This window comes from Pseudophryne corroboree, chromosome 10 (genome assembly GCF_028390025.1).
Source record: "Pseudophryne corroboree isolate aPseCor3 chromosome 10, aPseCor3.hap2, whole genome shotgun sequence".
NCBI lineage: Eukaryota > Metazoa > Chordata > Amphibia > Anura > Myobatrachidae > Pseudophryne > Pseudophryne corroboree.
In genome coordinates, this window is record NC_086453.1 from 324,838,627 (window position 1) to 324,863,845 (window position 25,219).

Consider the following 25,219-nt stretch of genomic DNA (forward strand, 5'->3'; position numbering starts at 1 on the left):
CGGTCCCTGCTGAAGCAGGTCCTGTCTTAGAGGTAGAGGCCACGGATCGTCCGTGACCATCTCTTGAAGTTCCGGGTACCAAGACCTTCTTGGCCAATCCGGAGCCACTAGTATCGTTCTTACTCCGCTTTGCCGTATGATTCTCAATACCTTTGGTATGAGAGGCAGAGGAGGAAACACATACACCGACTGGTACACCCAAGGTGTTACCAGCGCGTCCACAGCTATTGCCTGCGGATCTCTTGACCTGGCGCAATACCTGTCCAGTTTTTTGTTGAGGCGAGACGCCATCATGTCCACCATTGGTCTTTCCCAACGGTTTATTAGCATGTGGAAAACTTCTGGATGAAGTCCCCACTCTCCCGGGTGAAGATCGTGTCTGCTGAGGAAGTCTGCTTCCCAGTTGTCCACTCCCGGGATGAACACTGCTGACAGTGCTATCACGTGATTCTCCGCCCAGCGAAGGATCCTGGCAGCTTCTGCCATTGCACTCCTGCTTCTTGTGCCGCCCTGTCTGTTTACATGGGCGACTGCCGTGATGTTGTCCGACTGGATCAACACCGGTCTTCCTTGAAGCAGAGGTTCCGCCTGGCTTAGAGCATTGTAGATTGCTCTTAGTTCCAGAATGTTTATGTGAAGAGACTTTTCCAGGCTCGACCACACTCCCTGGAAGTTTCTTCCTTGTGTGACTGCTCCCCAGCCTCTCAGGCTGGCGTCCGTGGTCACCAGGATCCAATCCTGTATGCCGAATCTGCGGCCCTCCAATAGATGAGCCCTCTACAACCACCACAGAAGAGATACCCTTGTCCTTGGAGACAGGGTTATCCGCAGGTGCATCTGAAGATGCGTGCATTGATGTACAGACACCTTTCCTGGTTTTAGGAGATTCCTGACCAGGTCGGATAACTCCTTGGCTTTTTCCTCGGGAAGAAAAACCTTTTTCTGAACCGTGTCCAGAATCATCCCTAGGAACAGCAGACGAGTTGTCGGCATTAATTGGGATTTTGGAATATTCAGGATCCATCCGTGCTGCTTTAGCACCTCTTGAGATATTGCTAATCCCATCTCTAGCTGTTCTCTGGACCTTGCCCTTATTAGGAGATCGTCCAAGTATGGGATAATTAATACGCCTTTTCTTCGAAGAAGAATCATCATCTCGGCCATTACCTTTGTAAAGACCCGAGGTGCCGTGGACAAACCAAACGGCAGCGTCTGAAACTGATAGTGACAGTTTTGTACAACGAACCTGAGGTACCCCTGGTGTGAGGGGTAAATTTGGAACGTGGAGATACGCATCCTTGATGTCCAAGGATACCATAAAGTCCCCTTCTTCCAGGTTCGCTATCACTGCTCTGAGTGACTCCATCTTGAACTTGAACTTCTTTATGTACAGGTTCAAGGACTTCAGATTTAGAATAGGCCTTACCGAGCCATCCGGCTTCGGTACCACAAATAGAGTGGAATAATACCCCTTCCCTTGTTGTAGAAGAGGTACCTTGACTATCACCTGCTGAGAGTACAGCTTGTGAATGGCTTCCAAAACCGTCTCCCTTTCGGAAGGGGACGTTGGTAAAGCAGACTTCAGGAAACGGCGAGGTGGATCTGTCTCTAATTCCAACCTGTACCCCTGAGATATTATCTGCAGGATCCAGGGATCTACCTGCGAGTGAGCCCACTGCGCGCTGTAATTTTTGAGACGACCTCCCACCGTCCCCGAGTCCGCTTGAGAAGCCCCAGCGTCATGCTGAGGCTTTTGTAGAAGCCGGGGAGGGCTTCTGTTCCTGGGAAGGAGCTGCCTGTTGCTGTTTCTCCCCTCGACCTCTGCCTCGTGGCAGATATGAATAGCCCTTTGCTCTCTTATTTTTAAAGGAACGAAAGGGCTGCGGTTGAAAAGTCGGTGCCTTTTTCTGTTGGGGAGTGACTTGAGGTAGAAAGGTGGATTTCCCGGCTGTAGCCGTGGCCACCAAATCTGATAGACCGACTCCAAATAACTCCTCCCCTTTATACGGCAAAACTTCCATATGCCGTTTTGAATCCGCATCGCCTGTCCACTGTCGCGTCCATAAAGCTCTTCTGGCCGAAATGGACATAGCACTTACCCGTGATGCCAGTGTGCAGATATCCCTCTGTGCATCACGCATATAAAGAAATGCATCCTTTATTTGTTCTAACGACAGTAAAATATTGTCCCTGTCCAGGGTATCAATATTTTCAATCAGGGACTCTGACCAAACTACCCCAGCACTGCACATCCAGGCAGTCGCTATAGCTGGTCGTAGTATAACAGCTGCATGTGTGTATATACTTTTTTGGATATTTTCCATCCTCCTATCTGATGGATCTTTAAGTGCGGCCGTCTCAGGAGAAGGTAACGCCACTTGTTTTGATAAGCGTGTTAGCGCCTTGTCCACCCTAGGAGGTGTTTCCCAGCGCTCCCTAACCTCTGGCGGGAAAGGGTATAATGCCAATAATTTCTTTGAAATTATCAGCTTTTTATCAGGGGCAACCCACGCTTCATCACACACGTCATTTAATTCTTCTGATTCAGGAAAAACTATAGGTAGTTTTTTCACACCCCACATAATACCCTGTTTAGTGGTACCTGTAGTATCAGCTAAATGTAACGCCTCCTTCATTGCCAAAATCATATAACGTGTGGCCCTACTGGAAAATACGGTTGATTCGTCACCGTCACCACTGGAATCAGTGCCTGTGTCTGGGTCTGTGTCGACCGACTGAGGCAAAGGGCGTTTTACAGCCCCTGACGGTGTTTGAGGCGCCTGGACAGGCACTAATTGATTGTCCGGCCGCCTCATGTCGTCAAACGACTGCTTTAGCGTGTTGACACTATCCCGTAATTCCATAAATAAAGGCATCCATTCTGGTGTCGACCCCCTAGGAGGTGACATCCCCATATTTGCAAATTCCTCCGCCTCCACACCAATATCGTCCTCATACATGTCGACACACACGTACCGACACACAGCAGACACACAGGGAATGCTCTAAACGAAGACAGGACCCACTAGCCCTTTGGGGAGACAGAGGGAGAGTCTGCCAGCACACACCAAAAAGTGCTATATATGACAGGGATAGCCTTATAATAAGTGCTCCCTTATAGCTGCTTTATATATATCAAGATATTGCCATTAAATTTGCCCCCCCTCTCTGTTTTACCCTGTTTCTGTAGTGCAGTGCAGGGGAGAGACCTGGGAGCCGTCCTGACCAGCGGAGCTGTGAGAGGAAATGGCGCCGTGTGCTGAGGAGATAGGCCCCACCCCTTTTTCGGCGGGCTCGTCTCCCGCTATTTTGTGAATACAGGCAGGGGTTAAATATCTCCATATAGCCTCTGGGGGCTATATGTGAGGTATTTTTAGCCTTTATATAGGTTTACATTTGCCTCCCAGGGCGCCCCCCCCCAGCGCCCTGCACCCTCAGTGACTGCGTGTGAAGTGTGCTGAGAGGAAAATGGCGCACAGCTGCAGTGCTGTGCGCTACCTTTAGAAGACTGCAGGAGTCTTCAGCCGCCGATTCTGGACCTCTTCTTACTTCAGCATCTGCAAGGGGGCCGGCGACGCGGCTCCGGTGACCATCCAGGCTGTACCTGTGATCGTCCCTCTGGAGCTGATGTCCAGTAGCCAAGAAGCCAATCCATCCTGCACGCAGGTGAGTTCACTTCTTCTCCCCTCTGTCCCTCGTTGCAGTGATCCTGTTGCCAGCAGGAATCACTGTAAAATAAAAAACCTAAGCTAAACTTTCTCTAAGCAGCTCTTTATGAGAGCCACCTAGAATTGCACCCTTCTCGGCCGGGCACAAAAATCTAACTGGAGTCTGGAGGAGGGTCATAGGGGGAGGAGCCAGTGCACACCACCTGATCTGGAAAAGCTTTACTTTTTGTGCCCTGTCTCCTGCGGAGCCGCTATTCCCCATGGTCCTTTCAGGAACCCCAGCATCCACTAGGACGATAGAGAAAATACATTAGAGACTGTACAAAGAAGGGCAACTAAAATGGTGCATGGCCTACAGCACAAAACTTGCCAGTAAAGGCTAAAAGATCTTAATATGTATAGCTTGGAGCAGAGAAGAGAAGTATTAGAACAGGAGGACGTGCTGCAACAGAGAATGACTGTGTATTTGTTGTGGGAAGGCAGCAATGCGGCCCTATCGTACATGACACCTATACATGTATATACCAAATCTGTTTGATTTAACCAATTTGTCTGAATGGCCGTTTGTTACCTGTTTGATACCAATAAACTTAGAACCTGGTTACCTGGTTAAGGACTCGCTGTGTGGCCCAACAGTCACTTCACATTCCACCTGAAACCTATTGTGACCACATCCCAATAGGCTATATAGTACTTAGTGACGACCAGGGCCAGTCTGACCATCTGACACTTCTGGCAAATGCCAGAAGGGCCGGTCCTGTCACACAGAGAGCAGAGAAGGCCGCACGCAGCGCAGCCTCCGGCTCTCTGGTCTGGCCACTCCCCCACCTCCCTCCCGTCTCCATATAAATGGAGGCGTGCCGCGAGTCCATGCCCCCGACTTGCGGCACGCCCCCGTCTTTAGTGCCCGCGCGCCTACATTCACGATTTTGGCCCCCAATCCGTCCCTGGTGACCACCATATAATACTAAGAGCATTTTAGTGACTGCTATGCAATATCATCTCATCATTCTCAAAAATAATGAACTTATGTAGTAACAACTACCCCACTGAACATAATTAGCCATGTAATAATCATTACCTATCTCATACTCACAATATAATTAACCCATCATTAATTACATTTATATTCACTGAGCACCTCAATCTAATAAACAGAACCACTTTTTAACCCCAATCAAAACATTAAACCAACCATACACCATTGACTGCTTGACCCTATAATAAAACCCACATAACTTACCCCCTTACACTTATTAACTTTGCTGAACTATGTACATGACCCCTTTCCCACACTTACATTTTTCTGATCTTCATTGTGGTGTCGCCATTGTAACCCTGTGTGTTCTGTTGCCATCTGCAGTCACAGGATTCAGGCTTGTGAGGAAGGGGAACCATTTGGGAGGAGATGCGTAGACTCTGTCCCATGCAGTGACTGACAACCCCCTTGAATGTTTGGAAGGTACGAGCCACCGGTGCCCGTGACTCCTCTATTATAGGACACCAAGCAGTAGGTGGCAGGAAGAAGTCCAAGCTGAGCAGACAGGAGGGAGACAGGTCAGTTGAGCTGACCTTTCACATTGTGAGCTGATGACCCTGTGCAGGCATGAAGGAAAGGGAAGAGAGAGCAGGGACTGGGCACATGTCTGGGCAGTGCTGGCCTCATCACAGCACCTGACATGTTAGTCATGTGACCATAGGCGTGCGCAGCACATTTTATTAGGGGGTGCACCGTTGGAGGGGCGTGTCTAGCACCATCTATTGATGGTCAACGCAATATAAAATATCCACCCTTGTACCAATCCTAATAAAGCAGATACATTGTCAGATGTTGTGGTGTGCACCAAACAAACACCCCTGATGGCACTCACTGCAATTACACTGCTCCTCCTCGGCCTGGTCTGGCTCCCCCTCTCTTTCCCCTGCAAGCTGCAGCAACTTACTTACAAGTCAGTCACTCACTGACACTGACGGTCGCAGACTAGTACTGCTGCTGCTGGAAAAACGAGTGACGTGTCAATGCTGCTGCCGACCGCCTGCCAGTATTGAATTTGTCTTCCTAAGAGGAATGCTGGCTGCATGCTGATCCTCATCAGTGGCTGGCGTTGGCATAGCATAGGAGAGAGGTGGGTGTGTGGCGAGTGTGATGGGTGGGCGTGCGAGCAGCATGACTTATTCACATCACATCACGCTGTTTTTGTACATGGAGGTGGAGCCGGGAGTTTGAAAGCCGGTGGCAGTGGCACCCTTGATTAACCCAGGCATCTGGTCATTAATGCAGTCCTGACAGGGTGCAGCGCAGAGGGGACAGTAATCAGCCTGCTTGGCGATCGCTGCATCAGGCATGTGAGATCGGGGTGCCAGACATTAGGGGGTGCCTGTGCGCACCAGGCACCCCCACTGCGCACACCTATGCATGTGACTGCCCTGCCCAGCCTTACCCTTTACCCGAGAGTAGAGCTGCAGGGGCAAAGTGCAGGGGTACTGACAGCTGTGGCTTCGGGTGCTGACTGCTAAGGGACGGTGGAAGTTGAGACAATAGAGGAGAGGTGCCCCCTTCAGTAATGTTGCCCGGAGGCAACCACCTCAATTATCTCTTCAGCAGCTATGCCCCTGCACATACCTCAGTATTACCACAAGTTTCCAGTCAATAGATGGGCTGTATTCTCATTAATGCTGGTTGAGTGTAGGTAACGGTACATTTAAAGTGACAAGACAGTACTCACCGCAACTGCAGAAATGAAACTGCTGATGAGGTAGTAGTCCGCACCGCTGTGACCACCCAGCTGTGGTGGGATAAATGCTTTTTTCTTTGCTGGATGAGAGGTTTCTTTTCTTGTAGCAAACTCATAAACTTCAATAGGACCACCTCCGCGACAGCGCAATTCTCCCTTTAGCAACAAGAAATGTCAGCGATTAGTGAGAAGAGGACACATTGTCAGACATGTAATCTAACCTGCTCGTCAGTATTTTTGTGTTTGAATAGATTTTATTCACAGAATAAGCTTCCTCCTAAACAGTTAAAGCAACAGTGACATCTTCAGGTAAAATACTTTAAATAGGTTTTCTTTCTAAAAATAGCCATACTGTACTATACTAATTGGAGGTCAAGAAAAACGAATGTGACTTCAGAATGTTATTATTAGCACTAGTTTTTGAGCTACACTACTAGCACTATATGTGTTTACGGCCATAGTGAATTTTTTTTTTTAAATAATCTGATATTTTCTTGATGCAACATAAATAACAGCTGTTTCAATTCACTCATTTGCAAATAATAAGAATTTACTCCCCGGTAATTCTATTTCTCGTAGTCCGTAGTGGATGCTGGGAATTCCGTAAGGACCATTGGGAATAGACGGGCTCCGCAGGAGACTGGGCACTCTAAAAGAAAGATTAGATACTATCTGGTGTGCACTGGCTACTCCCTCTATGCCCCTCCTCCAGACCTCAGTTAAGGAAACTGTGCCCGGAAGAGCTGACACAACAAGGAAAGGATTTGGAATCCAGGGTAAGACTCATACCAGCCACACCAATCACACTGTACAACTTGTGATAACCATACCCAGTTAACAGTATGAACAACAACAGAGCCTCAGTAACAGATGGCTCATAACAATAACCCTTTAGTTAAGCAATAACTATATACATGTATTGCAGAGAGTCCGCACTTGGGACGGGCGCCCAGCATCCACTACGGACTACGAGAAATAGAATTACCGGTGAGTAAATTCTTATTTTCTCTGACGTCCTAGTGGATGCTGGGAACTCCGTAAGGACCATGGGGATTATACCAAAGCTCCCAAACGGGTGGGAGAGTGCGGATGACTCTGCAGCACCGAATGAGCAAAGGCAAGGTCCTCCTCAGCCAGGGTATCAAACTTGTAGAACTTAACAAATGTGTTTGAACCCGACCAAGTAGCAGCTCGGCAAAGCTGTAAAGCCGAGACCCCTCGGGCAGCCGCCCAAGAAGAGCCCACCTTCCTTGTGGAATGGGCTTTTACTGATTTAGGATGCGGTAACCCTGCCGCAGAATGAGCTTGCTGAATCGTGTTACAGATCCAGCGCGCAATAGTTTGCTTTGAAGCCGGAGCACCCAGTTTGTTGGGTGCATGCAGGATAAACAGCGAGTCAGTTTTCCTGACTCCAGCCGTCCTGGCTACATAGATTTTCAAAGCCCTGACTACGTCCAGCAACTTGGAAGCCTCCAAGTCCCGAGTAGCCGCAGGCACCACAATAGGTTGGTTCAAATGAAACGCTGATACCACCTTTGGGAGAAATTGGGGACGAGTCCTCAATTCTGCCCTGTCCATATGGAAGATCGGGTGGTCTTCTGTATGCCGGCGGTCGGGCTCCCGGCGCTCAGTATACCGGCGCCGGGAGCCCGACAGCTGGCATACCGACACTTATTTTCCCTCGTGGGGGTCCACGACCCCCATAGAGGGAGAATAGAATAGTGTGGCGCGCGTAGCGCGCCACCGTGCCCGTAGCGTGGCGAGCGCAGCGAGCGCGCAAGGGGCTCATTTGCGCTCGCCACACTGTCGGTAAGCCGGCGGTCGGCCTCCCGGCGCCGGTATGCTGGTCGCCGGGAGCCCGACCGCCGGCCAGCCGTAGTGAACCCGGAAGATCAGATACGGGCTTTTATATGACAAAGCCGCCAATTCTGACACAAGCTTAGCTGAAGCCAAGGCCAACAGCATGACCACCTTCCACGTGAGATACTTTAGCTCCACGGTCTTAAGTGGCTCAAACCAGTGTGATTTCAGGAAATCCAACACAACGTTAAGATCCCAAGGTGACACTGGAGGCACAAAAGGGGGCTGAATATGCAGCACTCCCTTAACAAACGTCTGAACTTCAGGCAGTGAAGCCAGTTCTTTTTGAAAGAAAATAGATAGGGCCGAAATCTGGACCTTTATGGATCCTAATTTTAGGCCCATAGTCACTCCTGACTGTAGGAAGTGCAGGAATCGACCCAGCTGGAATTCCTCTGTAGGGGCCTTCCTGGCCTCACACCAAGCAACATATTTTTGCCATATACGGTGATAATGTGTTGCTGTCACGTCTTTCCTAGCCTTTATCAGCGTAGGAATAACTTCATCCGGAATGCCCTTTTCCGCTAGGATCCGGCGTTCAACCGCCATGCCGTCAAACGCAGCCGCGGTAAGTCTTGGAACAGACAGGGCCCCTGCTGTAACAGGTCCTGTCTGAGAGGCAGAGGCCATGGGTCCTCTGATCATTTCTTGTAGTTCTGGGTACCAAGTTCTTCTTGGCCAATCCGGAACGATGAGTATAGTTCTTACTCCTCTCTTTCTTACTATCCTCAGTACCTTGGGTATGAGAGGAAGAGGAGGGAACACATAAACCGACTGGTACACCCACGGTGTCACTAGTGCGTCCACAGCTATCGCCTGAGGGTCCCGTGACCTGGCGCAATATTTTTTTAGCTTTTTGTTGAGGCGGGACGCCATCATGTCCACCTGTGGCAGTTCCCATCGATTTACAATCTGTGTGAAGACTTCTTGATGAAGTCCCCACTCTCCCGGGTGGAGGTCGTGCCTGCTGAGGAAGTCTGCTTCCCAGTTGTCCACTCCCGGAATGAACACTGCTGACAGTGCTAGCACGTGATTCTCCGCCCATCGAAGAATCCTTGTGGCTTCTGCCATCGCCATCCTGCTTCTTGTGCCGCCCCCTGGCGGTTTACATGGGCGACCGCCGTGATGTTGTCTGACTGAATCAGCACTGGTTGGTTTTGAAGCAGGGGCTCTGCTTGACTCAGGGCGTTGTAAATGGCCCTTAGTTCCAGTATATTTATGTGTAGTGAAGTCTCCTGACTTGACCACTGTCCTTAGAAGTTTCTTCCCTGAGTGACTGCCCCCCATCCTCGGAGGCTTGCATCCGTGGTCACCAGGACCCAGTCCTGTATGCCGAATCTGCGGCCCTCGAGAAGATGAGCACTCTGCAGCCACCACAGCAGAGACACCCTGGCCCTTGGGGACAGGGTGATCAACCGATGCATCTGAAGATGCGATCCGGACCATTTGTCTAACAGATCCCACTGAAAGATCCTTGCATGGAACCTGCCGAAGGGAATTGCTTCGTAAGAAGCCAACATCTTTCCCAGGACTCGCGTGCAGTGATGCACCGACACCTGTTTTGGTCTCAGGAAGTCCCTGACCAGAGATGACAATTCCTGGGCCTTCTCCACCGGGAGAAACACCTTCTTCTGTTCTGTGTCCAGAATCATGCCCAGGAAAAGCAGACGCGTCGCAGGAATCAGCTGCGACTTTGGGATATTCAGAATCCAGCCGTGCTGTTGCAACACTTCCCGAGAGAGTGCTACGCTGACCAACAACTGCTCTCTGGACCTCGCCTTTATAAGGAGATCGTCCAAGTATGGGATAATTATAACTCCCTTCTTCCGAAGGAGTATCATCATTTCGGCCAGTAAATACTCTCGGTGCCGTGGACAGACCAAACGGCAACGTCTGGAATTGGTAATGACAATCCTGTACCACAAACCTGAGGTACTCCTGGTGAGGTGGGTAAATGGGGACATGCAAGTAAGCATCCTTGATGTCCAGTGACACCATAAATCCCCCTCTTCCAGGCTTGCAATAACCGTCCTGAGCGATTCCATTTTGAACTTGAACTTCCTTATATAAGTGTTCAAGGATTTTAAATTCAGAATGGGTCTCACCGAACCGTCCGGTTTCGGTACCACAAACATTGTGGAATAGTAACCCCGTCGCTGTTGAAGGAGGGGAACCTTGATTATCACCTGCTGGAGGTACAGCTTGTGAATTGCCGCCAGTACTACCTCCCTTTCCCTGGGAGCAGCTGGCAAGGCTGATTTGAGGTAACGGCGAGGGGGAGTCGCCTCGAACTCCAGCTTGTATCCCCGAGATACAATTTGTACAGCCCAGAGATCCACTTGTGAGCGAACCCACTGGTTGCTGAAGTTTCGGAGACGCGCCCCCACCGCACCCGGCTCCGCCTGTGGAGCCCCAGCGTCATGCGGTGGACTTAGTGGAAGCGGGGGAGGATTTTTGTTCCTGGGAACTGGCTGCCTGGTGCAGCTTCTTTCCTCTACCCCTGCCTCTGGGCAGAAAGGATGCGCCTCTGATCCGCTTGCCTTTCTGAGGCCGAAAGGACTGTACATGATAATACGGTGCTTTCTTAGGCTGTGAGGGAACCTGAGGTAAAAAAGTTGACTTCCCAGCTGTTGCTGTGGATACGAGGTCCGAGAGACAGTCCCCAAACAATTCCTCACCCTTATAAGGCAAAACCTCCATGTGTTTTTTAGAATCAGCATCACCTGTCCACTGCCGAGTCCATAATACTCTCCTGGCAGAAATGGACATTGCATTAATTCTAGATGCTAGCAGGCAAATGTCCCTCTGTGCATCCCGCATATATAAGACGACGTCTTTTATATGTTCTGTGGTTAGCAAAATAGTATCCCTGTCGAGGGAATCAATGTTGTCTGACAGGGTATCAGACCATGCTGCTGCAGCACTACACATCCATGCTGAAGCAATAGCAGGTCTCAGTATAGTACCCGAGTGTGTATACACAGACTTCAGGATAGCTTCCTGCTTTCTATCCGCAGGCTCCTTTAGGGTGGCCGTATCCTGAGACGGCAGTGCCACCTTTTTTGATAAGCGTGTGAGCGCCTTGTCCACCCTAGGGGATGTTTCCCAACGTAACCTGTCCGTTGGCGGGAAAGGGTACGCCATCAGTAACCTCTTAGAAATCACTAGTTTCTTATCGGGGGAACTCCACGCTTCTTCACACAATTCATTTAATTCATCAGATGGGGGAAAAGTCACTGGCTGCTTTTTCTCCCCAAACATAATACCCCTCTTGGTAGTAACCGGGTTAACATCAGAAATGTGCAATACATTTTTCATTGCAGTAATCATGCATCGGATGGCTTTTGTAGACTGTACATTTGTCTCATCCTCATCTACACTGGAGTCAGACTCCGTGTCGACATCTGTGTCTACCATCTGAGCTAGCGGGCGTTTATGAGCCCCTGATGGCCTCTGAGACGCCTGGGCAGGCGCGGGCTGAGATCCCGGCTGTCCCAAGGCTGCTGCGTCATCGAACCTTTTATGTAAGGAGTTGACACTGTCTGTTAAGACCTTCCACATATCCATCCAATCCGGTGTCGGCCCCGTCGGGGGCGACACCACACTTATTTGCCCCTGCTCCGCCTCCACGTAACCCTCCTCATCAAACATGTCGACACAGCCGTACCGACACACCGCACACACACAGGGAATGCTCTGACTGAGGACAGGACCCCACAAAGTCCTTTGGGGAGACAGAGAGAGAGTATGCCAGCACACACCACAGCGCTATATAACAGGGATTTAAACTATAATGAGTGATTTTTCCCAATAGCTGCTTATTATCCTATTTGCGCCTAAATTTATGTGCCCCCCCTCTCTTTTTTACCCTTCTTGTACAGGATACTGCAGGGGAGAGCCTGGGGAGCGTCCTTCCAGGAGAAAATGGCGCTGGTGTGCTGAGGAAGAAGGCCCCGCCCCCTCAGCGGCGGGCTTCTTCCACGTTTTGTATAGCTTAATGGCGGGGGGTTTTACACATATACAGTTTCCCAGACTGTATTATGTGTATTTAGTGCCAAAAGGTATTCTTATTGCTGCCCAGGGCGCCCCCCCCCCCCCCCCCAGCACCCTGCACCCTACAGTGACCGGAGTGTGTGGTGTGCTGTGGGAGCAATGGCGCACAGCTGCAGTGCTGTGCGCTACCTTAATGAAGACAGGAGTCTTCTGCCGCCGATTTCATCTCCTTCTTCTGTCTTCTGGCTCTGCAAGGGGGACGGCGGCGCGGCTCCGGGAACGGATGATCGAGGTCAGGCCCTGTGTTCGAACCCTCTGGAGCTAATGGTGTCCAGTAGCCTAAGAAGCACAAGCTAGCTGCACGCAGGTAGGTTTGCTTCTCTCCCCTCAGTCCCACGTAGCAGTGAGTCTGTTGCCAGCAGATCTCACTGAAAATAAAAAACCTAACAAATACTTTTTCTAGCAAGCTCAGGAGAGCCCATTAGGAGCACCCAGCTCTGGCCGGGCACAGATTCTAACTGAGGTCTGGAGGAGGGGCATAGAGGGAGGAGTCAGTGCACACCAGATAGTACCTAATCTTTCTTTTAGAGTGCCCAGTCTCCTGCGGAGCCCGTCTATTCCCCATGGTCCTTACGGAGTTCCCAGCATCCACTAGGACGTCAGAGAAAAGAACACAAAATGAAACAACATATAGCAACCAAAAGAACTCTCTCAAATTCATAAGAGTGCTTTCTCTTTGCTTGAGTGCTTTCTCTCTTTTGCAGCAACTTAAAAGAGAAAAGGCTATACACTAATACAATGTTAATAGCCAAGGATTCCTGACAAGGGTTGAAAGAGAAGCCAAGAAAATGAATAGTTGCACTGTAGAGCTGCAAACTCCAAATCAGCCTAACTTTTACAGTAATAAATATTAGGAGGCTGGATGGCAGCTTTCATACTTGCATCCTCTTGCAAATTATTGTTTCACAGTCGATTGTTGTTTGAAACTACTAGTCTTCTTGGTCTGCTTCTGGGATGACGTTTCACCCCCCAGCGGGCAAGGGGAATCTTGGAAAGGGGAGGAGCCTTTGCAAATAGAATACAGAAGGACTATCTCCGGTCAATAATGAGGAGACTGATGATGAAGGGGTCGGCAGTGAAGTTTGCAAGTGCTGGGATCTAGCGGAGAGCTGGTAGCTAGCTTATGCTGGACTGCTTGTTATTATTTTTCCGGAATTTTCAGATTTTCCCAAATACTTTGCTGCAAATGACGTGACAGGGAGGAGGTTCCTAGATAGTTAACGTCCCTATTATTCTGTATGTGCTCTCTTAGTATGATACTAATATCAACAATATTGTCTTAATTTGTTTCCTTGTAACCTTCCAGAATGTCAATTGGGAGCTGCATGTGATTGCACTACAGGTGATAAGTATTATTATACTAATTCTTTATATTTTAGTTGCACCCGATTTTGCTATACTGTATAATTGTTTTTTTTTTCATTCATAGAAACAAATTACTGTAAGCTACCTGAAGCGTACAAATTATCACATACTGTATTACAAGGGTAGAGACACAGTGAGGGGCATTTACTAACACTAAGCTAAAACCCCTAGTAATTATACACCTGCATCTTGGACTTACTTGCTCTGGGCCAATAAAGGCCAACAAATGCTAATTCCGGACTAATTGCTATAGTTTAGTGCAAATGTTCAACTACGTGCAAAGTTAGCAAATGACCATCTGTATGCGACAAACCATACATAAATTATGGGCAGATGTATTAAGCCTGGAGAAGTGACAAAGCAGTGATAAGTGCAAGGTGATAACGCACCAGCCAATCAGCTCCAATATGTAAATTAACAGTTAGGAGATGATTGGCTGGTGTGTTATTACCTTGCACTTATCACTGCTTTATCACTTCTCTCTCATCGCACATGAAGCAGACGCTCACCGGAGCCATCGCAGAGTCCTTAGAAACTCCGGACACATTCGCAGCGTAGACGCAATAACGAGGAACATCGACTCCCCCAGTGAGTCTATGGTGACACAGACTGGCTGCGGCAGTAGCGACGCTGTCGCTATGTTTCTCTGCACATACAGATGTAGCCATGCTCATCTTACGGTGATGTAGCATGCACGGCAGGCTGCATGGCGTGCCAGGCTGCAACCAATCACAGCCGGTGATGGCTCAATTAATTCCATTAGAAATTAATGGATCGATCGCCGGCTGCGAATAGTCGCAGCCTGGCACGCTATGTAGCGAGCCGTGTTGCAGCGTGCCGCATCGCAGCAACGATGAGCATGGTTACATCTGTATAATTCTGTAGGCAGAAATGCCCCGAAAAATGGGCAAAACGCGTCTGCATTTTTTATTCCACTCCAGGTTACCTCCCCCAAACAGTCCCTGCCTGTCATATCACTCTGCATTAAAAATTTGTACAGTTGTATATGCAAGTTCTCATTTGTTGTGTATGAGTTACAGGGCCGTACTGGCCCACAGGGGAACAGGGGAAACTACCGGTGGACCCTACTGCCTGTGGGCCCTCCTCCTCTTCTAGGGATCAGGTTACAGACTCTATCCGAGTAAACTTCAATTATGCATTATACATATGTTACATTATACTTCACAAGAATATTGTTTATTATATATTTACCAAGGGGCACAGAACATGTACTCTGTAATGGTTAGACAAACCTCTGTGGTGGCTGCCAATGCCCCACTGGAGTGTGGCCACACCCTTAAGCATGGGCCCTACAACAGCATCCCCCCGGTGGGCCCTTCATGCCCCAGACCGACACTGATGAGTAATTAGTGTAGATACAGGTGGGAGCAAAGGGTCCATGGTGATAAATGACTGTAAGTGACCTCACATTGCCCACAAACCTTCCATACGGCTAGTAGTCATTGTACTGGGAACAACACAGATACTGAATCCAGCGGCTCAGCTGCAGGCCACACCCCTGAATGGCAGTAGATGCGCCCCTAGGTGGAGCTTGACACGCCCTTTGGGCAGTGCATGACACACCCCCTCAGCTACAATCTCCCTGAAACTAGTTTTCCCAGCTTGAGTCCTATAGAATAGACACATACATTAGATCGGGGAATCTTCTGTGATTCTTAGCACTATTTTATACTAGAGGGCAGGAGTATAGGATCCTTGTGAAGGAAGCCAGTACAAGTAGAGTTTAGTAAATATGTCCTGAATATGGGTTATACCCTTCCCCACCTTCCCACAGGTACAGTTCACACACACAAGTGAGACCCTTAGGAATATAAAGGCATTACACATACAGTGCATCAGGAAAGTATTCACAGCGCTTCACTTTTTCCACATTTTGTTATGTTACAACCTTATTCCAAAATGGAATAAATTAATTTTTTCCCCTCAAAATTCTACACACAATACCCCATAATAACGATTTAGATTTTTTGCTAATTTATTTAAAATAAAATATTAAGAAATCACATGTACATAAGTATTCACAGCCTTTGCTCAATACTTTGTTGATGCACCTTTGGCAGCAATTACAGCCTCAAGTCTTTTTGAATATGATGCCACAAGCTTGGCACACCTATCTTTGGGCAGTTTCACCCATTCCTTTTTGAAGCACCTCTCAAGCTCCAACAGGGTGGATGGGAAGCGTCTGTGCACAGCCATTTTCAGATCTCTCCAGAGATGTTCAATCGGATTCAAGTCTGGGCTCTGGCTGGGCCACTCAAGGACATTCACTGAGTTGTCCTGAAGCCACTCCTTTGATATCTTGGCTGTGTGCTTAGGGTTGTTGTCCTGCTGAAAGATGAACCGTCGCCCCAGTCTGAGGCCAGAGCGCTCTGGAGCAGGTTTTTATCCAGGATGTTTCTGCTGCATTCATCTGTCCCTCTATCCTGACTAGTCTCCCAGTTACTGCTGCTGAAAAACATCCCCACAGCGTGATGCTGCCACCACCAGGCTTCACTGTAGGGATGGTATTGGCCTGGTGATGAGCGGAGCATGGTTTCCTTCAAACATGACGCCTGACATTCATACCAAAGAGTTCAATCTTTGTCTCATCAGACCAGAGAATTTTGTTTCTCATGGTCTGAGAGTCCTTCAGGTGCATTTTGTCAAACTCCATGTGGGCTGCCATGTGCTTTTTACTAAAGAGCGGCTTCCGTCTGGCCACTCTACCATACAGGCCTCATTGGTGGATTGCTGCAGAGATGGTTGTCCTTCTGGAAGGTTCTCCTCTCTCCACAGAGGAATGCTGTAGCTCTGACAGAGTGATCATCGGGTTCTTGGTCACCTCCCTGACTAGGGCCCTTCTCCCCCGATCGCTCAGTTTAGACGGCCGGCCAGCTCTAGGAAGAGTCCTGGTGGTTCCGAACTTCTTCCATTTATGGATGATGGAGGCCACTGTGCTCATTGGGATCTTCAAAGCAGCAGATATTTTTCTGTGCCCAGATTTGTACCTCGAAACAATGTTGTCTCAGAGGTCTACAGACCATTCCTTTGACTTCATGCTTGGTTTGTGCTCAGACATGCAGTGTCAAGTGTGGAACCTTATATAGACAGGTGTGTGCCTTTCCAAATCATGTCCAATCAACTGAATTTACCACAGGTGGACTCCAATTAAGCTGTAGAAACATTTCAAGGATGATCAATGGAAACAGGATGCACCTGAGCGCAATTCTGAGCTTCATGGCAAAGGCTGTGAATACTTATGTACATGTGATTTCTTAGTTTTTTATTTTTAATACATTTGCAAAAATCTCAAATTTTTTTTTCACGTAGTCACTATGGGATATTGTGTGTAGAATTTTGAGGGAATAAAAACGAATTTATTCCATTTTGGAATAATGCTGTAACATAACAAAATTTGGAAAAAGTGGTGTGCTGTGAATACTTTCTGGATGCACTGTATCCTACCAAACCATCCCCTCCAGAGGTGCACCAAACTCCAATTACATTTTACTTACTGAACCCATTAGCCCTATTAAATCATATAAGTCTCAATTTCTGCTTTGCTTAACTGTTCGACAGAGTGCTAGAAACACCACCTTATATTATTTAAGCATTAATAGGCAATTGGGATAGTCAAATGTTTGAAAAGTCAGTTGGGAGTCTGTCTTTTCCTATCTAATAGACAGGAAAAAACAGACACCCAACCGACTTTTCAAACATTTGAATTCCCCCCTTAGAATGCTTCAGATTCTCCACAACTGCAGTATCCCACCTAAAACTGGGAGTAGGAACCAGGTAAGTGGCAAGTACTTACATAGGGGGATGCAGGCCTGTGTTATTTACTAGTCACCAGTGACTTATGCCCGGTACAGACCTGAACACTCGCCAACTGTCCAACTTTATGATTTTCCCAGTGATGGAACGGTGCCTAGTGCACACACTGGTGATTTGTCATTCTGACATCTGTTATACCCCTTTCACATTGCACAAATAACCGGGTATCGTCCCGGCAATATTACCGGGTCGACACGGGTCAATGTGCGGTGTGAAAACACCAAGCCCAAATTCCTGGGTCGCCTGACCCGGTAATTCAACCCGGGTTATAAGCAGTGTTATTCCCGAGTGGAATACCGGGTCAGTGGATGCGTAAACGGATTTCTGTTTACTAGATAGGGAGAGGCGGCGCGGAGATGAGCTCATCTCCCAGCGCCGGCTCCGCCCCCGCCGCTATGGAAACTGACCCGCATATAGCTGGGTCGGACAGCCAGCTAAAAGGGGTAGGAGAGTCTCCAATGCCAGATCTCACCCAGGAAAGACCCGTTTCCAATTCCCGGGTGGGATGTGGCATTGGAGATCTGAAACGAGTATTATATACAGCAAAAGCATAATTTTTAGGCTTTTAGAAATGTCGGCCCAAGGATCAGACAGGCTACAAAACGTGCACGATACCGGCTCAGCAGGTCAGATCCAATCATTCGATCCAACTGCATTTGGAACTATACTCAGCCCTGGGTGTTGCGCACACACTCTGAGATTATAGGACTGAGCACCTGAAAACCATCTGAATTGCCGATTATTATATAGCGTGTACTGTACTTCGCTTAAGGTCTCTATTGCATTACATTTACAAGAGTGTTAGAAGAGCGCAGTCTCCAACAAAATGGCTCCTCTAGGGAACCTTCATTCCCTAAGATGGCAACCGATAACGTATCTGCGCATGCGCAGCGCCATCTTGTCAGTCTGTGTATGTGTGACATGGTGGAGGATGGATGTCCTCCTCTAAGCTCCTAAGACCCACGTGTTTACCTGCTTGTGGCCACTGTTCCAGAACCCTGCACCACTACCTCGTCCCAAGAAGACAGTCACTGGCTTGTCAGCTGCTTACACCCCTGAACGGGATCGGTATGGGATCCCGGCGTCCGGGATGCCAGCTGTCACTATACCGACAGCGGCATCCCGGCTGCCAGAATGCCGGCAGCGGGGCGAGCGCATCGAGGCACCTTGCAGGCTCGGTGGCTCATTTCGCGCTCCACAGGTTCTATTCTCCCTCTATGGGTCTCATGGACAATCACAGAGGGAGAATCACCTACCTCGCGGTGGTATTGTACCTCTCTCAGGATTACGGCGTCAGTATTGCAAACGCCGAATCCCAACAGGTGGTATTTTAAATGCATACCCCCTGAACAGATTGAAGTCTATATAACCTAGTAACAGCAGCTTGGGGTCTGTATTGTGTAGTAGCCACTAGAGATCTGTATTGCATAGCGGTCACTAGACTGCTTTCTCTATTATTTAGCGGTCACTAGAATACGCTCTGCGACTGAAATTACTTGGTGCAACAGATGCAAAGTTCCGGCTACACAAAGTTTGAATCCTGATTTTACTTCCCCCTTCCTATGAATGACATTCTGCGCTGACATTAAAAAAACCTACCATTCCTCATTCTGCTGAGTTTATAGCATACTTGCCCACCCTCCTGGAATGGCCGGGAGGCTCCCGAAAACCGGGTGGCCCCCCCGCCCCCCCCCCCCGGAAAGGTGGGCAAGTCTCCCGCTTTCCCTGGCAGCCCCCCACAATTCCCCTCGACAGCCCACAGCAGAGAACAAGTGGGCGATCCAAGGGGGATATGATGGGGTGAGTCACGCTGAATTGCATCATCGTAACTCCGCCCCCCCCCCCCCCCCCCGCTATACAGTGCCTGTTTTCTCAGCACTGTCTTGTGGGGGGCGGGGCCATGATGATGCAATCGTGATGCCACAACCCCAGACCGCCTACTTTCCCCACCAGCCATGCCCCCGGACAGGTCACATTGTTGCCGGTCATGCCCCCATTAGCCTACCATGCTGCCACCTACCGAAGTACGGTGCAGCAAGGTAGGCACCTATGGTTTATAGGGGTTTATTTGGAGTTGCCCGCACATGTGTCTGAGACGAGCATGCGCAACTTTCAGCAACTACGGGTGACTCAGAGCCACACACACCTCTGCTGCATCTCCACTTGCAGCTGAGTGGGTGTGACTGGGCGTACACACATTGCCCAAGGTTTCTGACGGTGCGTCATGGGAGTGCAGATGGAATATCGGGTTTTTCAGAGGTGAGCATACGCAGAGATCCATCTGGTTTCAGGTTGAGCTCTTGCACCAGATATAGGGCCGATAGAAATGCGTGCTGATAGTGAGGGACGGCTACCTGCGTAAGCGGATGGATGGGGGAGGTGCCTTTCAACACAGATAATTTAGCTAACTCTGGATACAGGCAAGGACCCACATTTATTTTCCAGCATGCAATGCATCCGCATCTGCAGCCGACTAGTCTGCAAGTCTGAATCAGACCAATATTGTGCAAAAAGAGCTGAGGTGGCAACGGTGGAATTTATTCTTCTTTGGAAGCCACCTAACAACTCTGAAAAGTTGCATACAATTACACCAGCTCTCGAGAGTATAACAGTGAAATGCCACAAAAAAAAAATATATATAGTGCAAAATGCAAAAACAAGAGCAGAACATGAAGACTTGCTTGAATTTTGCACTTATCTGAAACAATCTGTTCACCATTACCTAATTCATGGCTAGTCCTGAAATAGTGAAGACTTCACATCACTCTAGTCTACATGTATTATCGTGTGTCAGCACTAGATGGCAATAAAACTACATAAACAGCATATCGTTCTGTACATTACCATCAACAGTTTTAACCATGCAGAAACAGTAGTCACCATAATTTAAATACAGTATGCCTGCAATTTACTAAAGGCTAAAGGTCTTCTCCAATTTATCAAACTCTGAACAAAAGCTTTTGGGAGGATAACCCCCAGACAGCCAACGCCATCTTGAAATAGTGTTAGTCATTGTAGCATACTGTATAACCTACTTTTAGAATGTTTCCCCCCGAGAAGAAACTTTAATTTTCTCTTGGCATCCTATACTTGGACATGGCACAGTAGGTAAGCTGGTAGCTAGCAAACTCATAGCGTAACCCTACAAACAGATCATTCTTTACTGAATCTTTAAAGATTGTCTTTAGTGTTGTATAAGCAACTCCATAGCATAATGGGAGAAGATGAGGTCAACTGTGCGGTGCAAAACTTTACTCCTTTTCAAGTGGAGACGCAGGAAGAGTACTGCTTTTAACCACTTTACTGATGATTTATTTCCCCAAAAACCGCTCCGAAATTGATGTTTTTTTTAAATGGGTGGATAATTAAAACATTGCGCTGTGAAATGCTTAGTTATTATTTCAAAAAGCAAATATCATAATTAAAAAATAAAATATATAAAATATATATAGTGGCTGTGTATATATCAGTCATGAGGTCGGGAGACTTCCGCAAATATCACATAAAATACATTTATTTCATAATACACATTAAAAACAAAAACCTAAAATCATAATCTTATATACATACATATATTTCATAAATCAAAAGGGAATTATCAAAACATAAATTAATTAAAATTGATCTATAGATGCATGTGCCGAAGTTTATCTTCCCTTCCGCTGCTAACACTGTTTATCTGACTGGTCACATCCTGTGCGACCAGGTCGGATTAGACACTTGCTGGTGTGGTCGCATCTGATGCCACCATGCCAGGTAAGTGGTTAAGAACAAAAATTTAATTTTATAATCTGGAACAATATAGTCAAACAAGTTAAAGGGGTAAAGACTGTATACTTTAGGTGGTGTACTTCAGACCGCAATAAGTAGGTTTCACCCGGGAGCCATACACGGTGCTTCCCGGGTGCGAACCGCCTGAGCCCCTTTCACACTGGCTCTCAAGCCTGGCATACGAGTACCCAAAATATATTGTTACTAATGTTATATAGAAATATCTCACAACAACCAGCATTTAAGCATAGACACGCCCATTTGAGGAACAAAGCACGCCCTTTGGGCAGAGTATGACACGCCCCCTCTGGGGCGCGCTGCACCCTGCACGGCACATACTACTGTACTACAGCGAATTCACCTCTCAAGCGCAGCCCATTAGTACAGGGGCCCCTGAGGGCTGTGTCCTCTTACCCCTGCTCTTCTCCCTGTACACAAATAACTGCACCTCAGAGGCGCAATGAGTAAAGATCATCATATTTTCCGACCACACCACCGTCATCGGCCCCATCAAGGACGGGGACAAATCGGCCTATAGACGGGAAGTAGACCAGTTGACCCAGTGGTAGAGCCACAACAACCTTGAGCTCAACCCCCTCAAAATTGTCAAGATGATAGTGGACTTCAGGAAGAAGTCAGCTAGTGCGCCTCCGCTAACGAATGCTGACAGTGTGGTATCGCTAGTGGACTCCTTCAAGTTCCTGGGGATCACAATCTCCCGGGAACTTAAATGGGGGTCTAACGCTGACGCCACTGTCTGGAAAGCGCAGCAGAAGTTGTTCTTCCTCAGGCAACTAAGGAAGTTCAACATCCCACAAAAGCTTCTGCTCCTCTTCTACTCTGCGATTGTGGAGTCTGTACTGTGCTTGAAACTTGTATGGTACGGCTCCGCCAGCATGAGGGACAGATGCAGACTTCAAAAGGTGGTCAGAACTGCAGAGAAGATTGGGACCGAGCTTCCCTCAGTCCAGGACCTGTACCTGCCTGTCCAGAGCTAAAAAGCAGGAAACGAAGATAGTAAAGTACCAGCTACACCCCGGCCACAGCATATTTAACTTGCTTCCTTCGGGCAGGCGTTACAGGACCATCCCCACCGGGTCCACCAGAAGCCTCAAAAGTTTCTTTCCCCAAGTGGTCCACCTGCTGAACTCCTGAACATTGACTGACTAGACGTACATGTAACTCACTTGTGTGTCCCCACGGCATACCTAGCTCATACGTGCCTACCTTCCCTCATTCTGCAGGAGACTCCCTGAAATAGCAGCAATCTCCCCGACTCCCTGAATAGTCCAGCAATCTCCCTGATTGTACCTTATCCCCATTATGCAGGAGCACAGTGGGGGTATCTCCCTAGTGACGCTGATGTCCCAGACTGAGCACAGTGGGGGTATCTCCCTAGTGACGCCGATGTCCCAGACTGAGCACAGTGGGGGTATCTCCCTAGTGACGCCGATGTCCCAGACTGAGCACAGTGGGGGTATCTCCCTAGTGACGCCGATGTCCCAGACTGAGCACAGTGGGGGTATCTCCCTAGTGACGCCGATGTCCCAGACGGAGCACAGTGGGGGTATCTCCCTAGTGACGCTGATGTCCCAGACTGAGCACAGTGGGGGTATCTCCCTAGTGACGCTGATGTCCCAGACTGAGCACAGTGGGGGTATCTCCCTAGTGACGCTGATGTCCCAGACTGAGCACAGTGGGGGTATCTCCCTAGTGATGCGGATGTCACAGACTGAGCACAGTGGAGGTATCTCTCCCTAGTGACGCTGATGTCCCAGACTGAGCACAGTGGGGGTCATCTCCCTAGTGACGCTGATGTCACAGACTGAGCACAGTGGGGGTCATCTCCCTAGTGACGCCGATGTCACAGACTGAGCACAGTGGGGGTATCTCCCTAGTGACACTGACAGGGCCGGATTAAGGACCACATGGGCCTGGAGCTGAAGATATTCAATGGCCTATTGGTAGAATTGGGGAGGTGTGACAAGTACTGTGTGGGTGAGGCCAGAGCCATATGGGCGTGTACTCCCCTACAATATAAGCCCCAACGTCTCCCTAATTATGTAAAGAGATTCAAATTGCATCATTTTGTGGGAAAGATAGAAATAGAGTGCTTAATAGATATAATATGATGGCTGGTCATCACCATACTGTCACATAATGATGGGCCTATTTTTATGTGGAGGCCTGGAGCTGGAGCTCCATCTGCCCCATTGTTAATCTGGCCCAGGACACTGATGTGACAGACTGAGCACAGTGGGTGTATTTCCCTAGTGACGCTGATGTCACAGACTGAGCACAGTGGGGTCATCTCCCTAGTGACGCTGATGTCACAGACTGAGCACAGTGGGTGTATTTCCCTAGTGACGCTGATGTCACAGACTGAGCACAGTGGGGGTCATCTCCCTAGTGACGCTGATGTCACAGACTGAGCACAGTGGGGGTCATCTCCCTAGTGACGCTGATGTCACAGACTGAGCACAGTGGGGGTCATCTCCCTAGTGACGCCGATGTCACAGACTGAGCACAGTGGGGGTATCTCCCTAGTGACACTGACAAGGCCGGATTAAGGACCACATGGGCCTGGAGCTGAAGATATTCAATGGCCTATTGGTAGAATTGGGGAGGTGTGACAAGTACTGTGTGGGTGAGGCCAGAGCCATATGGGCGTGTACTCCCCTACAATATAAGCCCCAATGTCTCCCTAATTATGTAAAGAGATTCAAATTGCATCATTTTGTGGGAAAGATAGAAATAATTTGAATCTCTTTACATAATTAGGGAGACATTGGGGCTTATATTGTAGGGGAGTACACGCCCATATGGCTCTGGCCTCACCCACACAGTACTTGTCACACCTCCCCAATTCTACCAATAGGCCATTGAATATCTTCAGCTCCAGGCCCATGTGGTCCTTAATCCGGCCCTGTCAGTGTCACTAGGGAGATACCCCCACTGTGCTCAGTCTGTGACATCGGCGTCACTAGGGAGATGACCCCCACTGTGCTCAGTCTGTGACATCAGCGTCACTAGGGAGATGACCCCCACTGTGCTCAGTCTGTGACATCAGCGTCACTAGGGAGATGACCCCACTGTGCTCAGTCTGTGACATCAGCGTCACTAGGGAAATACACCCACTGTGCTCAGTCTGTCACATCAGTGTCCAGGGCCAGATTAACAATGGGGCAGATGGAGCTCCAGCTCCAGGCCTCCACATAAAAATAGGCCCATCATTATGTGACAGTATGGTGATGACCAGCCATCATATTATATCTATTAAGCACTCTATTTCTATCTTTCCCACAAAATGATGCAGAGTGCTTAATAGATATAATATGATGGCTGGTCATCACCATACGGTTACATAATGATGGGCCTATTTTTATGTGGAGGCCTGGAGCTGGAGCTCCATCTGCCCCATTGTTAATCTGGCCCTGGACACTGATGTGACAGACTGAGCACAGTGGGTGTATTTCCCTAGTGACGCTGATGTCACAGACTGAGCACAGTGGGGTCATCTCCCTAGTGACGCTGATGTCACAGACTGAGCACAGTGGGGGTCATCTCCCTAGTGACGCTGATGTCACAGACTGAGCACAGTGGGGGTCATCTCCCTAGTGACGCTGATGTCACAGACTGAGCACAGTGGGGGTCATCTCCCTAGTGACGCTGATGTCACAGACTGAGCACAGTAGGGGTATCTCCCTAGTGACGCGGATGTCACAGACTGAGCACAGTGGGGTCATCTCCCTAGTGACGCTGATGTCACAGACTGAGCACAGTGGAGGTATCTCCCTAGTGACGCAGATGTCACAGACTGAGCACAGTGGGGGTATCTCCCTAGTGAAGCAGATGTCACAGACTGAGCACAGTAGGGGTATCTCCCTAGTGACGCGGATGTCACAGACTGAGCACAGTGGGGTCATCTCCCTA

General features: G+C 48.7%; 1 protein-coding gene across 7 annotated transcripts in view; it reads right to left on the reverse strand.

The window, feature by feature from the left end:
• Positions 1 to 25,219, reverse strand: part of LOC134966647 (scyllo-inositol 2-dehydrogenase (NADP(+)) IolW-like) — a 455,266-nt gene that overhangs the window by 15,607 nt on the left and 414,440 nt on the right. For all 7 annotated transcript variants that reach the window (XM_063943552.1, XM_063943551.1, XM_063943553.1 and 4 more), the window contains one exon: positions 6,395 to 6,559. In XM_063943552.1, the coding sequence (XP_063799622.1) occupies positions 6,395 to 6,559 (165 nt within the window). The remainder of the gene's footprint in view (positions 1 to 6,394; positions 6,560 to 25,219) is intronic.